Here is a 14,006-nt window from a genome sequence, read left to right as displayed (position 1 = left end):
CTTGGTAAATTAGGTCACCCTGCTTTCCTCCTAGAGATGCCAAAAGTTGAACCTGGGACCTTCTATATGGGAAAGAGATGCTTGTTCTACCAATCCACTGTATTCTTTTCCATTCTCTAGAACTAGAAGAGGAAATCTAATGTACCCTATAGGTCCTCTTGGAAATTATTCTGGGGGTGCAGGATTGCAACCCAGCCCTTTGTGGTTACACACATTCAGCTCTGAACCAAATAAAATTGTCCAAACAAATTCCATGCATGGAGCAGATGGTTTCTAATAGCCCAAACTGATACAAATGTTTTGAATGTTGTGTCTGGGCTATAAATGCAGTCATTCTGGGCAGAAGTGGTTAGGGGAGGTAAGAGTGAAAAACAGCCAAGGACATCAGCAGACATCCTTGAGGAGAGGAAAGACACTGAGAAGACTAGCAGAGTGGGTAAGCAATGAGATAGGCCATGCAGTGAGTGGAGGGAGGGATGGGAAGGCACTTTGAAGACTGAGGGGGGCATGCCAGGAGGGTATGCCGTGCTGTGAGCTGCTAAGCGGAGGAGTGGAGACAGGAGGTAATGTGTACTGGCCTTGTCCTAGTCCCAGCACAAAATCACTCCAGGATCCCTCCAGATTTAGTTTTGTCTGAAACCTGGAACAACCAAAACCTTCCAGTTGTTGCTTCTGCTGAACTGAAATGGTTCAACAAAACTTCTGGAGCACAAAGGTTTGTTCCTGGTTTGAAAGGAAGCATACTCTCCATTCCATGCACACCTTGAAATGAAATGTTAACTGTTCAAAGATGCAAACAAGCACCAAAATCAGTCCCAGACCCGCGGCTTCAGCACAAGTTAATGAAAACGAAGATCCATCCTCTGACATGCGCCAGATTAGAACTGATTTTTAATTGAGCAGTTTGAGGAAAAGACATCAAGAATGTAAGCAACATTTCACAATTATTTTCCTACCTGAAATGTAACTAGTATGTTTGTTTTGCTTGTCTTTTGCAACCAACTGATCATGCAATTCTCTACCAATGCCATTCCCAAAATTGCCAGCAAGTTGTTCGGTTTTCCTATATTTAAAAAAGAAATAAGAGGAGAAAGAACTTTAGTGTATCTCTGATATATACAATACTTTGGGTGAAAATGTGAAGTATGCTGCTGGATAATAGTGCTGTGCTACCCTGATGTGACCTGACCATTGTAGAGAGTACGGAAGATGACCTTGACCAAGATATGCAAAGAACTATTACCTAGACAAAAGGGGCTGAAGCATCTTTAAAGTCCAGAACCACGAGATGACGTTTGGAAAAGGCTTAGCCGGATGCCTCCCTAATTCACTGAAGGAGGAGGAGGAGGAGGAGGAACAGCACAAGCAGACTTGCAAGATTCTGTTATTATAGCCAATCTCAGAAATTGTGGTTTTAGCCTTCGTGGAGTTGATTTCCTGGTATGGTCTACCCAGTGGGGCTGACCCCATTCCCTTCCCCACCTTGTCCCTTTGAAGTTCCTAGCTAAGAATTAAAAGGTGTCATTAATTCCACATTGCAGTATTTATGCAGATATGCATTTGAGTTAACTCTTCGTTCTGAAGTGGAAAGGGAAGAGAAGTTTTCTGTCAGTGCTACCTGGCAGGTTTTCCTGAGACTGGTCAGATCACTACTCCCATGAGTCTCAGCCAGCCCAACCAGTAGCCAGGAGAATGGGACCTGTAGGGCAGCACATCTTCAAGGCAACCAGGCTGAGAAAGGGACCTGACAGGATATCAGAGAGATGGAACCTTGTTCCTACCTGAATTGATCTTCATCCAAAAGAGGTTTCTGAGCAATCAGGTATCTTCTAATTGTATCTTCAAGTTTTGGAATGGGCAAACTAATAACAAAAGAAATAAAATATGGAGCCTGTGAGTTTAAAACATGTTATCATACTCTCAAAAAAAAAAAACTTTTGACAGATTAAATGGTCAAGAAGATTTTAAGTTAAATACGAGCCCAAAAGCAGCTCATAAGACTTACTATATTTATATTTATGCATAGTATATTAATAATCCTCTCAGGCAGATTAACCTTTAGCTAAAATTTAAGCAAATACATTTTTTTTATCAAGTATTCAGCTACTCTGAAATGAGCAAACTAATTCTGAAACAAAGTTAAGGAGAGAGTCTACTAACCGGAACTTATAATAAAGCAATTCTTACATGGGAAAAATGCCCCCAAGACGTAAAACAACAGTACCAACAGGTCTGCAGAAGTACAAAGCATAAACAAACCCCAACCCCACAAATAAACCAATGAGCATTTAGCATGGTAACTGAGCAAGAACAATATGCCTACTGTTGCATATTGACAACTGGGGAATGGAAAATGGGAGACAGGAAATGAAACTGAATAATACACAACTGGCTCAAATGTTTCAGGACCAACATTTCAATTAATACTTAAGGTATATCAGATGATCTCTATTTTTTTTGCCACATGAACTTACATGTAGGTAACTCATTGAGCAGGAACAGTAAAAATATATTGGGCATAGTCCAAAGTATGCTCTGTTGATTTCACTGTTATTTAGATGACTAAATAGTGCACTTTGACCTTAATGGAATGATCTTAGGTAAGCTGATTTAGAAATTTGTCCCTTCAAGTCAGTATTGACTCCTGGTGACTGCCTGGACTAGCCCCTGCAATTTTCTTGGCAAAATTTTCAGAAGTGGTTTGCCATTGCCTCTATCCTAGGGCTGAGAGAGAGTGACTGGCCCAAGGTCACCCAGCTGGCTTCCTACCTAGGGTAGGACTAGAATTCATGGTCTCCGGTTTCTAGCCTGGTGCCTCAACCACTACACCAAACTGGCTCTCAATTTAGAAATGAACAATGCATAAAGTCAAGAAACTATATCAGTGAAATAGGTACAAGGGCATTAAGTAGTAATTAAGTAGATACATAGAGAGCCAGTTTGGTCTAGCAGTTAAGATAACAGGCTAGAAACCGGAAGACCATGAGTTCTAGTCCTGCCTTAGGCACAAAGCCAGCTGGGTGACCTTGGGCCAGTCACCCTCAGCCCTAAGGAGGAGGCAATGGCAAACCACTTCTGAAAAACCTTGCCAAGAAAACTGCAGGGACTAGTCCAGGCAGTCACCAGGAGTCAAAAACTGACTTGAAGGCACAAAAGATTAAACAATATATACATATTTAAGTATGAATAGCAATGATGAGAATCATGTCCTGCTTTTAGCACTACCCTTTCACCTACATACCATATTTTATCCTGGTCTTCTTTCATTACCAACTGCAATGCAAGCTCTTGCTTTCTCCCTTTCTCATTTTGAGCTCCTAACACAACTCTTGTCATGCTGTAACTTAGAATACCGCAACTCACATTTCACCTTAAATACTCTTGTGAGCAAACCAACTGAACATTCTTTTAATCTGGAGTTGAATTAAACAAGAGATTCATACTTTTTCTCAGCATCTCCAGAGCTGCTTGTGCAGAAATAATATTGGTTCCTGCCCTCTTTTGAGTTCAGATAATATGCCAGTGTCAGCTCAATCCAGCTATTAAGGCAAGTTAAAATCTTTTGTTCTGAGGCCGCACATTATACATACTGTACTGTATGTCAAAAAAAACTTTAGCACTGCTGCCTCAGATTAACCATTGCAGCAAACTCATTGGGATTTGCTATGACTGAACAAGAAGAACCAAATTTATATATCTAGGTCCAAGCTGCATCATGAGGACAACCAGCTCTCACCTGAATACTCAGAACATGTCCACCGCCTCTGATGAACTAGCATCCTATGCAGCTTTGAGTCCCTGGCAACCTATCAGGTATCCAAATACCACAAGATAACTGAACATCCCTGTGCAAAAATGATGTAGATGCAGTTTTCCATTTATTCTTGAATACAGAAGAAACATGCATTGACTAATTTCAGTGCAAGCTATGTTCTGTTCGAAGGCTTATACTGTATAGTATACATGTATAGAGCGTGCCTTGTATAGAGACAACCTCGTGTGGCGCAGAGTGGTAGGCGGCAGTATTGCAGCCAAAACTCTCCCCACGATCCGAGTTCGATCCCAGTGGAAGCTGGATTCTCTCTCAGGTAGCCGGCTCAGGTCGACTCCTTCCGAGATCGGTAAAATGAGCACCCAGCTTGCTGGGGAAGGTGACAACTGGGGAAGGCAATGGCAAACCACCCCGCTATAGTCTGCCAAGAAAACATTGGGAAAGAGGCGTCCCCCCAAAGGGTCAGACATGACTTGGTGCTTGCACAGGAGACCTTTCATCTTCACAGAGTGTGCAGATCTCTATATCTCTATCATCTGTCTTAGGTAAAGGTAAAGGTTTCCCTTGACGTAAAGTCCAGTCGTGTCCGACTCTAGGGGGCGGTGCTCATCTCCGTTTCTAAGCCTTAGAGCCGGCGTTGTCATAGACACTTCCGGGTCATGTGGCCAGCATGACGACACGGAACGCCGTTACCTTCCCGCCGAAGCGGTACCTATTGATCTACTCACATTTGCATGTTTTCGAACTGCTAGGTGAGCAGGAGCTGGGACTAGCAACGGGAGCTCACCCCGCCGCGCGGTTTCGAACCGCCGACCTTCCGATCGGCAGCTTAGCGGTTTAACCCGCAGCGCCATTGATACAATGTGAAAGTGGTGTTTTCCATCTCCCAATGCAAACCTTGTATGATGTGTTGCACTTTGGCAGGGATCGTGATGACGACTCAGCAGGACTGGGATCTTATTGGCTGATTTCAGCTGGTTGTGTGGGAGGGAGGGTAAAGGCAGCTATACCACCCCACACAGCAACTTGCCTAATGACATTTTTTTCTGCACTGCCCTGCAGAGTGAGACCCAACTGATAGGCAGATCACCCCTATCCAGCAACCTGCACCCATGAATCAAGCTCTGCAGTGGATCACAGCAGGGACTCTCCTACTTTATTGGGAACTCCCAAACACTGCCTGATCCATCAGCTGGGGTGACAGAGGCTGCCCCCGGGCAGTGGAGGGCAGTCTTCACTCCACCCAACAGATCAGGCTATAGGGTGAACCTCAGGGTGGGTGGGGGCTTCCTGATAGAGCAGGAGCAAAAAGCCCCACTTACCCCACAGATGAAGTTCAGATGATGGCTAAACCCATTTGCTGAAACTTGCCTCCTCTCCAAGCTCACCTTAAGAAGGCAATTGGCCAATGCTCCCAGACCCCCACAGCAAGAAACCCATCCGTCACTGCACCTTAACTTCTCCAGCATGAAACTCTTAAGGACCACACGACTAGCCTGCTTCCTTATAGAGACCAATTATGGTCTGGAACAAATTATGTGCTCTTTGTAGAGTTTGTGTCAAGTGCTGTAGGAAGAATGAACCTGTATGATCCTTTCTAAGGAATTCTGAGTGGATATAGGAAGCTTCCCTGTGCGGCTTAAAATACGAGCTAATTTTGCAGCTTCCCCAAACCTAGCGAGTGAAGGAGAGGCACACTGACTTGTACCTAGCTTCCTGTTTGAAGGAGGGTAGGGAATTGGACGCAAGGACCAGAGGCCACTTCAGAAGCGCAGTCGAAGGAAACGAAACAAACCAAACAAGCAAAGCTGGAGGGTTCCAGGCCGAAGGGCCACCGGAGCAGTTCCGGGGACCAGAGAGCAAGCACAGCTCTTTCACCCCCGTCTCCCGAGGAGGCACTTCCTTACCGGGGCAGGCTCTTCTGGTAATGCATAGTGGGGACGAGGCTGCGGTGCAAGTATTGGGAGAGCGCATCGTCTTGGCTGTAGCTTCTTCGCGGCCCGGTGAGGACAGGCGGGAGCCAAGCCCTCCGGAAGTGGGAGAAGGAAGAGAATAGCAGCGCCCCGGTCACCATGGCGGTCTGGACACGTTTCCTCCCGATCGCGGAAAAGGAGAGAGCCACCCGCCGGTGTCCGCCCCTGGGAGGAGTTACTTCAGATCGGAAGAAGTGGGAAGGCTCCGTCCGTAGGTCGCGCACTCTGAACGGTTTAGTAGCCGAGGGAGGGTACGCGTTGCTAGTTTCAGGTCATTTTCGTGGCACAGCGCTCTGCTAACTCAACCATAAGTTTGCATAGCAGTCTGGACCCCGAACTGAACACTCAAGATGGGATAGCCGAACGCGCTCGCTCTACGCTATAAGCTAGCCAGTCTCTCCGAAGTAACAGCGCCCACCCACGTTTCCACAAAGTGTACAAGCCAGGCGCAGAAGGGGGAGGGCGTTCTCCAACCTGGGGCGCCCTTCAGGAGACAGGCCAACGCACCTGCAGGGTGCCAAACAGGAGACGCTGGTTTAACTGGTGGGTGGGGAGAAACCGAAGCTGAAGACGTTTCCCAGTTTCTTCTGAGACAAAAGCTGGCAGGTGGGATGCAGCGTAGCCTGAGCTGCAGAGTTTGATAAAAGGGCGGGCTCTTTGGTAATTAAGGGAACCGCGAGGTAGATTCTGCCTTTCTTCGTGACGGAATCGCTTGAACCGCGGACGGCTCGCGATTTTGCTCGCAGCACCCTATAGGAAAACTAAATTACCCATCAACCACCGAGAAAGCACAAGAGGACAATAACTAGCGCTTCTTTCTCGATGGGGGTGCGGGAGAGGTTTTTTTCCTTTTTGTATTCCTTATTTAATTTTCCTGCCGAAGCCTTCTTCCCTTTTCTTAATGCCTGCTTAATCCCTGAGGAAACCAAGTTTCTCCCTTTTTCTCTGGGCCAGAAAAAGCATGATTTTTTTGTGGAGTTCAACAGGAGTTACTTCCACGAAAGTAAATATAGGATGATAACCTTTATGTCGCAATCCTGTTGACTCTTTTCTAGGAGTAAGTTACATTGCATTCAGCTTCACTTAAATGAAACCTTTTAAAAGAGGTTGTAGTCTGAGTAGACCTGCAGAGGATTGCTGTAAAAGTCATTTAAATATTCTTGATTTTGATTACGTTGAGTGTTGTACTGCATATATATATTGGACATCTGTATAACTGTTCAGCGTTCTGTAAGTGAGTGTTATAGTTTACATGTGTTTTTAAGAGCATTCACACTTCACTCCTTTTGGACTTCAAGCAATGTACATAATACTCAGTTCTTGCTATATAAATGTATAGCTTTGTTTGCTGGCATGTTTGAAGTGATAAACTCACTTTTAATGCAACTGCTTCTATGCATTTACAGTGAGTGCAAAACCGCCCTGCAATTCATTGAGCTGAAGAATATCAGTTAACATATATGATTATATCAGTAGTGGACAACCCATAGGCTGCATGCAACCTCCAAGCACCCATAAATATGTCTCTGAAAATCTGTGTAAACATTATATAAAAATAGGGCTTTGCAGCCAGTTTAAATCCTTGTATGGGAACCATGCTTTTAAAAATGTGTTATGTAATGTTTCCTGCCCCAAGAGTTGCATAGGCAACTAAACAATTATTTGGTGAGTTTTTTTCTCAAACACATTGGGACAGAATCTATCAGGATCTGGTTATGCCTCATCTGTGAAGAAGGTAGCATGCAGAACAGCCGTTCATGCATATAAAAGTAAAGACTCCCTAAAAACAACTTCTAGGCATGTTGATTACATGGTCACATCCATGTTGTTTTTGGGTAGCAAGCCACAAACCTTTTACCAGGTTGTTATTGTTGCTGCTGTTGCTGTTATTTCCTAGTCTAGATTACAGTTCTAGGATCAGCCGGTAGTTCCCTGTCCAAGTAACAATAAGATCCAACTCTGCTGAGCATTCTGAGACCAGCCAAGAACAGCTAGTTCCCGCCACCTGCTCTAATGTCTGTAGATGTACATTTCAATAAATGCTGCTCTTTTTCCAGGTCATTTTATTGTGGTTTTATCCACTTATTTGTTTTGCCTCTTGTCTTAAGCTTTTTACTGAGCATTACAGTTTCTTCTCCTGCTCTTGTTCTGGTTGATTAACTTTCTAAATAATCACTAAAAATAATTAATCAATATAAGCATAATCACAGCCATCACCTTTAAGACGCCTTTCATGATCACATCATATAAATGATAATGCTTGGGATCTTCTGGTATTTTGTACTATATCCATTCCTGCTTTCAGTTGTAGCATCCTAACCTTTTTTAAATTTTAGAGTGTATTGAGAAATTAGATTCTTTTTATAGTTTGCAAAATATTTGACTGCAACGTATTTTTACAATTTGTAAATAATTATCTAATCATGCATTTATGACTTGTCTACTTGTCAAAATAAAACCAATAGTGAATCAAGATGTGTATGTCTGGGGAAAAAAAACACCCACAAACATTCAGGAAAAAGATGTTTCCCCCTCTTCAAGGTCCACCCCCAAATTGGAAAACTGGGGCAAAAGGGAAATATGTTGTAATCCAAATGTTTTATTTTAAAGTCAAAAAAGGAAAGATCTGGCTGTTCTACCCCTGGCCTTGGTGTAGAATGGATGGAACCCCTTATTAGATCTGTTTGTCATATGCTGCATATGCTCTGATGTTAGTTGTCTGGGTTTGCCATTTTGTTTAATTTGTTTAATTCCTTTAGTGGATTTTTATGTATTTTATTTTATTTGTGTTTTGTTTTATATTTTGTGAGCTGCCCAGGGTCAGTCTGGACTTGGGTGACACCAAAGTTGAATTAAATAAATAAATAAATAACATGGCTAAGGTGCTTTTTAAAAAAGTCTGTATTTGGAATTACACCAAAATCAAGAAATAATCCAGTTTATAACAGAGCAGAACATTTTATCTCAATACAAGTGAACCTTCAGAAGTGGTAGAACTGCTGAAGGATAGCACTTAATATTCAGAAAATGAGTCCAATTAGGTAACATTTTGTGTGGCAAAATGTGTATGCTGAGTCTTTATCCCATCCTTTTTAAAAAGTTTTTTTTGTACTTGATACACTGCAGGAGAAAATGTTTCATTTTGCTACAATGTTGATGGTTTCTTTTGTTTTCAACTGCAATTTTTAGCTGTCTGCTTCTTCTTAACAGATGAGAATAAAGAGATGCAAGTTCAGCCATTTGAGGCTCCTTTTGCAACAGAAAATAAAGTCAATCAGTAAACTGAATAAACTATATTTTTTCAATTTCATATATCAAACATACATTTACAAGCAAAGCAAGTTATACATAATACATTTTATAAAGTTAAAACATACCATTGCATATATTTCAATTATCTGGAAAAAAAAATCAGCTTTCCCTGAAAAAGATGTTGACGGGGAGAAAACTTTTTTCCACTGCTTCCAAAATTTCCAGACTTTTTAAAATTGCTAACAGTGAAAAGTAAGCCACCATTATTTAAAGTTTAGTCTTGTGATAAACTAGTGCTATTCACTTATTCGCTTTGAATGAAAACACAAGATATTTACTGTATGGATTGTATTCCTCTTATACCTCCATTATTAAGGACCCTTTGTTATCACAGCTTAATAATGCACAATTATATTACCTTCCTTTCATACTGGGTATTCCTTTGCTCCAAGATCACTGGTTTCAAAAATACTATTCTGCTCTGCTCTCATTTTCCAGAATTCTTAATCTTCCTTGTGGTTTGTATTGATGTAGTCACTAATAGGATTGAGGGTATTAATTTGGAAATACATGCTTGGTGGCTACAGGCAGTAGAGCGACTTTGCAGGTCAGCTGAGCAGCACCAGAAATGCTTTCATCTAATCTGTGCCTGCTATTCTAATGGGACAGGCTGGGAAGAACTCTGTTTCTATGGGATGTTGATTCCCCTCTGGAGATCACTGAGGACACCATGGCAGTGACTTTGGAAGCAATGCTAGGTCGGATCAAGGATGTTTGTAAAAGGAATGGTTTACTCATTCTCTCAGTATTGTCTGTCATAGTGGGATGTCTCCTTGGATTCTTCCTGAGGACGAGGCGCCTTTCTCAGCAGGTCAGTGATACAAGCAGGTGTAGCATCACTGAGGAACAAAGGAAAATAAAATAAATAAAATAAAATAGGAGTTGGTCTGTGGGACATTTTGCTAAACATATATATTGCAAAACAAGACCTCTTGTTCTGAAACTACAGCTGTCTTCTAGATTTTTTAATGGTTGATAAGATCATCACAACTGCAAGAGCCATTGCAAAATTATATGTATGCATAAAATGTTAGACACTGAAGCTGTTCAAATGGAACAGACAAGAAGCTTAATATTAAAAAAAAACCTGCATTGTTGTAAATTCCTGGTATGTTTGAGTACCTTATTCCCAGTGAAAGCTAATGTATGTTCTTTTATAATATATAACATACTCCATAAACCATTTACTTTGAATTAGTTTTGTTGATCCTAATACATTTGTGGGGAAAGCTCTCCAGAATTAACGTTTCTTTTTGTTAGCAATGACATCATTTTAGAAAGGATGTTTTAGAGCAACCTGAGCATCTCTCTATAGTATCCATGCACTTCCTCCCACCTTGCCCCCTTCTACAGTGTACAATTCATGCTGGACAAGCTTGATAGAAATGGTTTCTTAACTATTTTTTGAAGTAATAGGAATTTTATCTTTTTTTTAAAAAAAACAAGAAAATGTTGTGCAATGTTTGCCCCAAAGATGCTGGCTGAAGATGAGAAATATGAATTTGCTCCACCTATTGTGAGTGAAATAGAGTCACAATTATCTATCATGAGTCCATTCACATCGTACGGGAATTGTATAGCATGGCAAAATCTGAAAGTACACATCTGGGAAGCAGACAGTATGACAGCATACAGATTCTTCTGGTTTGCCATCTATTTAGCTGGTATAGCTAGTGATCTAATTGCATCCAAGTTGATATGTGAAATGGGGAGATAACTTGGGAGGTTAACACTGTGAAAACCTAGACACAGAGATGAGGCTTCTTGGATACTGGGGGCTTTGACCTATAAAACCTTAAATAATCTGTGGCCAAGGTATCCGAATGACCAGGCCCCCTCTTATGGATGTGTTCATAATTTATGTTCTTCACCGGCTTCTGCTGTATGTCCCACCACCAAGAAAAACTAGGAATGTAAGACTCTTCTATAGTACCCAAACTATGAACTTCACACTTGCTTCCTTCATCCCTTCTGAGTTTTTGACATACAGAACTGTAGTTACTTTAAGGTTCTGATGCCCTCTGATGCATTATATTGATTCTGTTTGTTTTAACAGAGATATGCAAGATAAGTCTGGTGGTCAGTTTTTTTCCTAACAACTCCTAAGCTAAATTCTTTCCCAGATTCATAGTTTTTTATACTAAACTTAATATTCATCTGACAACACAGTGAGTATTAAAATCACCATTTCAAAGCAAGCCAATTATTAATAGCCTCAACATGTGTTCATCTTCTCATCACTCCATCCATTGTTTCTTACGCTGTGGTAATAAAGAAGAGAGTAATAATATAGAGATCACGGCATATTACTATTCTGTGGCAAATGCTTTAAAAAAAATTGACCCATTTCTTTATTTTCTTAGGAAATTAGTTATTTCCAATTTCCTGGAGAGTTATTGATGAGAATGTTGAAAATGTTGATTCTGCCTCTGGTTGTTTCAAGGTAGGTTAGCCCATATCAGTTCAACTGCTTTTTGTACAAGCATTTTTGTTTTCAGGTGATTCATACAAAATAATAGTTTTGGCAGAAACAGTTACTAGCTTGCTTGTTTAGGCCAGACAATATACACTGGTAGAAACCTAAGTATGGGAAGGAGGTGATATAGGGAAAACTTTGTGCCTCTTTTCCCCTGCACTAATTCTTTGCTCTCAACCGTTCATTATTAAAGTGACTTCTTTTTTTTAAAAAAAATGTGCATTTGCTCATAAATGTGTACTTATCTCATTGGCTTCATTTACAATTGATGCATTAAGTAGAGATATCTTTTAGCTACAATTCATTGAGCTGAAGGGTTTAAGTTAACATATATGATTATATCAGTAGTGGACAAGCCACAGACTACATGCAGCCTCCAAGAAGGCCAGCTAGGTGTACCACCTGAGCAGCCAGTGCTGTTTCCATCCCTTGCCTATGTCTGAATCCAGACTGAAATGGGTGTAGATAATCTGCTTCATAAGGATCCTCTGTAGCTGAACCTTCACAAGAAGGAGAGGCTGGAGATGGCAATAGTTCTTCAGCAAGGCTGCATCAAGAGAGGACACGTTGCCACCTCTTTTAAGGCAGGTGGCGTCACAGCCTTCCTCAAAGAAGCATTGACCACTTCTAAGATCCAGTCACTCCCACTCACCCCCACTGCCCAAAGGAGCCAGAAAGGGCATGAGTCCAGATCACATGCGCTTACATTCATGCCACAGAGAACTCTATTCACTCCCTCAGTTTCCATGAGCCCAAATGAATCCTAGATTTGTATTACCTTTTTTCCTAATGAGTGAATCTAAATGGATTTTATTTAGTGATTAATAACTTTCAAAAATAATGCTCTTCCACGTATGATTCCACATTATGTAACGTTTGTCCCTCATTATTATGAAATGCTTGCTTTATAGGAATAGTTCTCTTTATATTTTTAAATGAAACAAAATGTCTAATGGAACTAACTCTTGGAGGAAGTACTTTAGATGAGTCCCCTATACAGTAATTGTCTTGAATTCTATACTATTTTTTTATGAAAGTACAGTAGTTGCAGCTGTGTTTCATTCATTATTTAATTGTTTGAATGTATGTTTCTTATTAGTGTTACGGTTCTGTTTAAAAAGTCACTTGATATGGAAGCAGCCCACCAATTTCTAACAAGTTGTATCAGGGTATTAATTCTTTACACCAAGATAATCGGCTAAGATTTTGATGATTAAAAGTTGGATTCTTCTGCTTCTACCTCCAACTAGTCTTTTTTATTTGTCCTGGCAATGGAAACTCATGCCTTTTTCATGACACAGCCAGACTATGGCAACACACTCTGCATGGGGCCACGTTTGAAGACAACCCAGAAGCTGCAGTTGATTCAAAATGCAGCAGCAAGATTACTGGCAGGGCCATCCCGCCAATCTAAATAACACCTATTCCATGATTACCAATAGGCTTCTGAGCCCAAGTCAAGAGTCTTGGTGGTTAAGGCTCTACATGGTACGACACTGGGTTAGTGGTTTAAAGCATTACATGGTAGAACACTGGGGTGTATCAGACAGTGCTTTGCCAGGATGGAATCTGTCTGTCTGGTATGGTTGCCTAAAGAGAGCCTGCTGAGAGTCTCCCTTCCTTGAGCTTCATGGAGCTTGGACAAGATGGAAGGTCATCTTAATAGTAGTCCTCACTTGTGGAATTCCATCCCTACAGAGATGCATACAGCCCCTGGTTTTTGTAAGCAAGTGAAAAGTATCCTTTTTCAAAGTGTCTTCAGACTGAGATAATAGGGGACATCTCTCTCTCTCTCTCTCTCTCTCTCTCTCTCTCTCTCTCATTACCACTACTACAGTATACCAATTTTAAATTTTTATTATACACCACCCAGAGTCCTTCATAACTGGGATCATCTAGAAATATTGTTCAGTACATATATTCATGCAGGCAGGCATTTATTTATATGGAGATTTTCTGCATGAAATGTATACCTCGCATCTGTTTTTTATATGTCAGCCACACTGCCAGCTGCAAACCACTGCTGGAACACCATTAGCAGAAAAAGGTTCAGCTGCTCTGCAACCTCAGGAAATCCGTTTTTCTTTTTTCCCCATTCTTCCGTTCCTCTGCATTGGTTGGAATGATATTCCAGCATCTCTCTCCTACGCTTTGTTTTTTAAATTAGAAACCCTGCCTGCTTGCTTCTTTCTTTATTCATTTGATTTAGAGGCCACCAACTCCATAAGACTTTGGGTGGCTTTCTATGCTAAAAGGTATCATTCCCTGTCTCCCAACTCATATTTCACACTCACTCTGCTTGTGGCAGCAAGTACCTAAAGTTGTAGCTATTTTTTTTAATCAAACAAAAATTAATCTCTTTTTAAAGGATTTGTACAAAAAGAGATTAACATTTTTAAACCAGATTTTTAAAAAAATCATTGATTTTTAAACCAATATGTTTAGATTTGTACATTTAGGCTGTTTTAGAGCT

At 41.1% G+C, this 14,006-nt stretch overlaps 2 protein-coding genes across 4 annotated transcripts in view; one reads left to right on the top strand and one right to left on the bottom strand.

Annotated features, from left to right (window-relative positions):
- The window catches only part of CPT2 (carnitine palmitoyltransferase 2), a 13,336-nt gene extending 7,421 nt beyond the window's left edge, over positions 1-5,915 (bottom strand). Inside the window, exons 1-3 of the mRNA XM_063297969.1 lie at positions 5,680-5,915; positions 1,782-1,862; positions 957-1,063 (exon numbers count right to left, since the gene is read on the bottom strand). Of these exons, the coding sequence (XP_063154039.1) occupies positions 957-1,063; positions 1,782-1,862; positions 5,680-5,846 (355 nt within the window). The 5' untranslated portion in view covers positions 5,847-5,915. The remainder of the gene's footprint in view (positions 1-956; positions 1,064-1,781; positions 1,863-5,679) is intronic.
- Positions 5,916-8,881: 2,966 nt separating this feature from the next.
- The window catches only part of SLC1A7 (solute carrier family 1 member 7), a 45,587-nt gene continuing 40,462 nt past the window's right edge, over positions 8,882-14,006 (top strand). For 2 of the 3 annotated variants that reach the window (XM_063297967.1, XM_063297966.1), the window contains exons 1-3: positions 8,882-9,868; positions 10,504-10,573; positions 11,421-11,500. In XM_063297967.1, coding sequence (XP_063154037.1) covers positions 10,517-10,573; positions 11,421-11,500 — 137 coding nt within the window. In that variant the 5' untranslated portion in view covers positions 8,882-9,868; positions 10,504-10,516. The remainder of the gene's footprint in view (positions 9,869-10,503; positions 10,574-11,420; positions 11,501-14,006) is intronic. The other variant, XM_063297968.1, reaches the window with a different exon arrangement.

Source organism: Candoia aspera, chromosome 3 (genome assembly GCF_035149785.1).
Source record: "Candoia aspera isolate rCanAsp1 chromosome 3, rCanAsp1.hap2, whole genome shotgun sequence".
In the NCBI taxonomy this organism is placed as follows: Eukaryota; Metazoa; Chordata; class Lepidosauria; order Squamata; family Boidae; genus Candoia; species Candoia aspera.
Note: the sequence above shows the minus strand (reverse complement) of the source record. Positions and strands in the feature narration are given on the sequence as shown.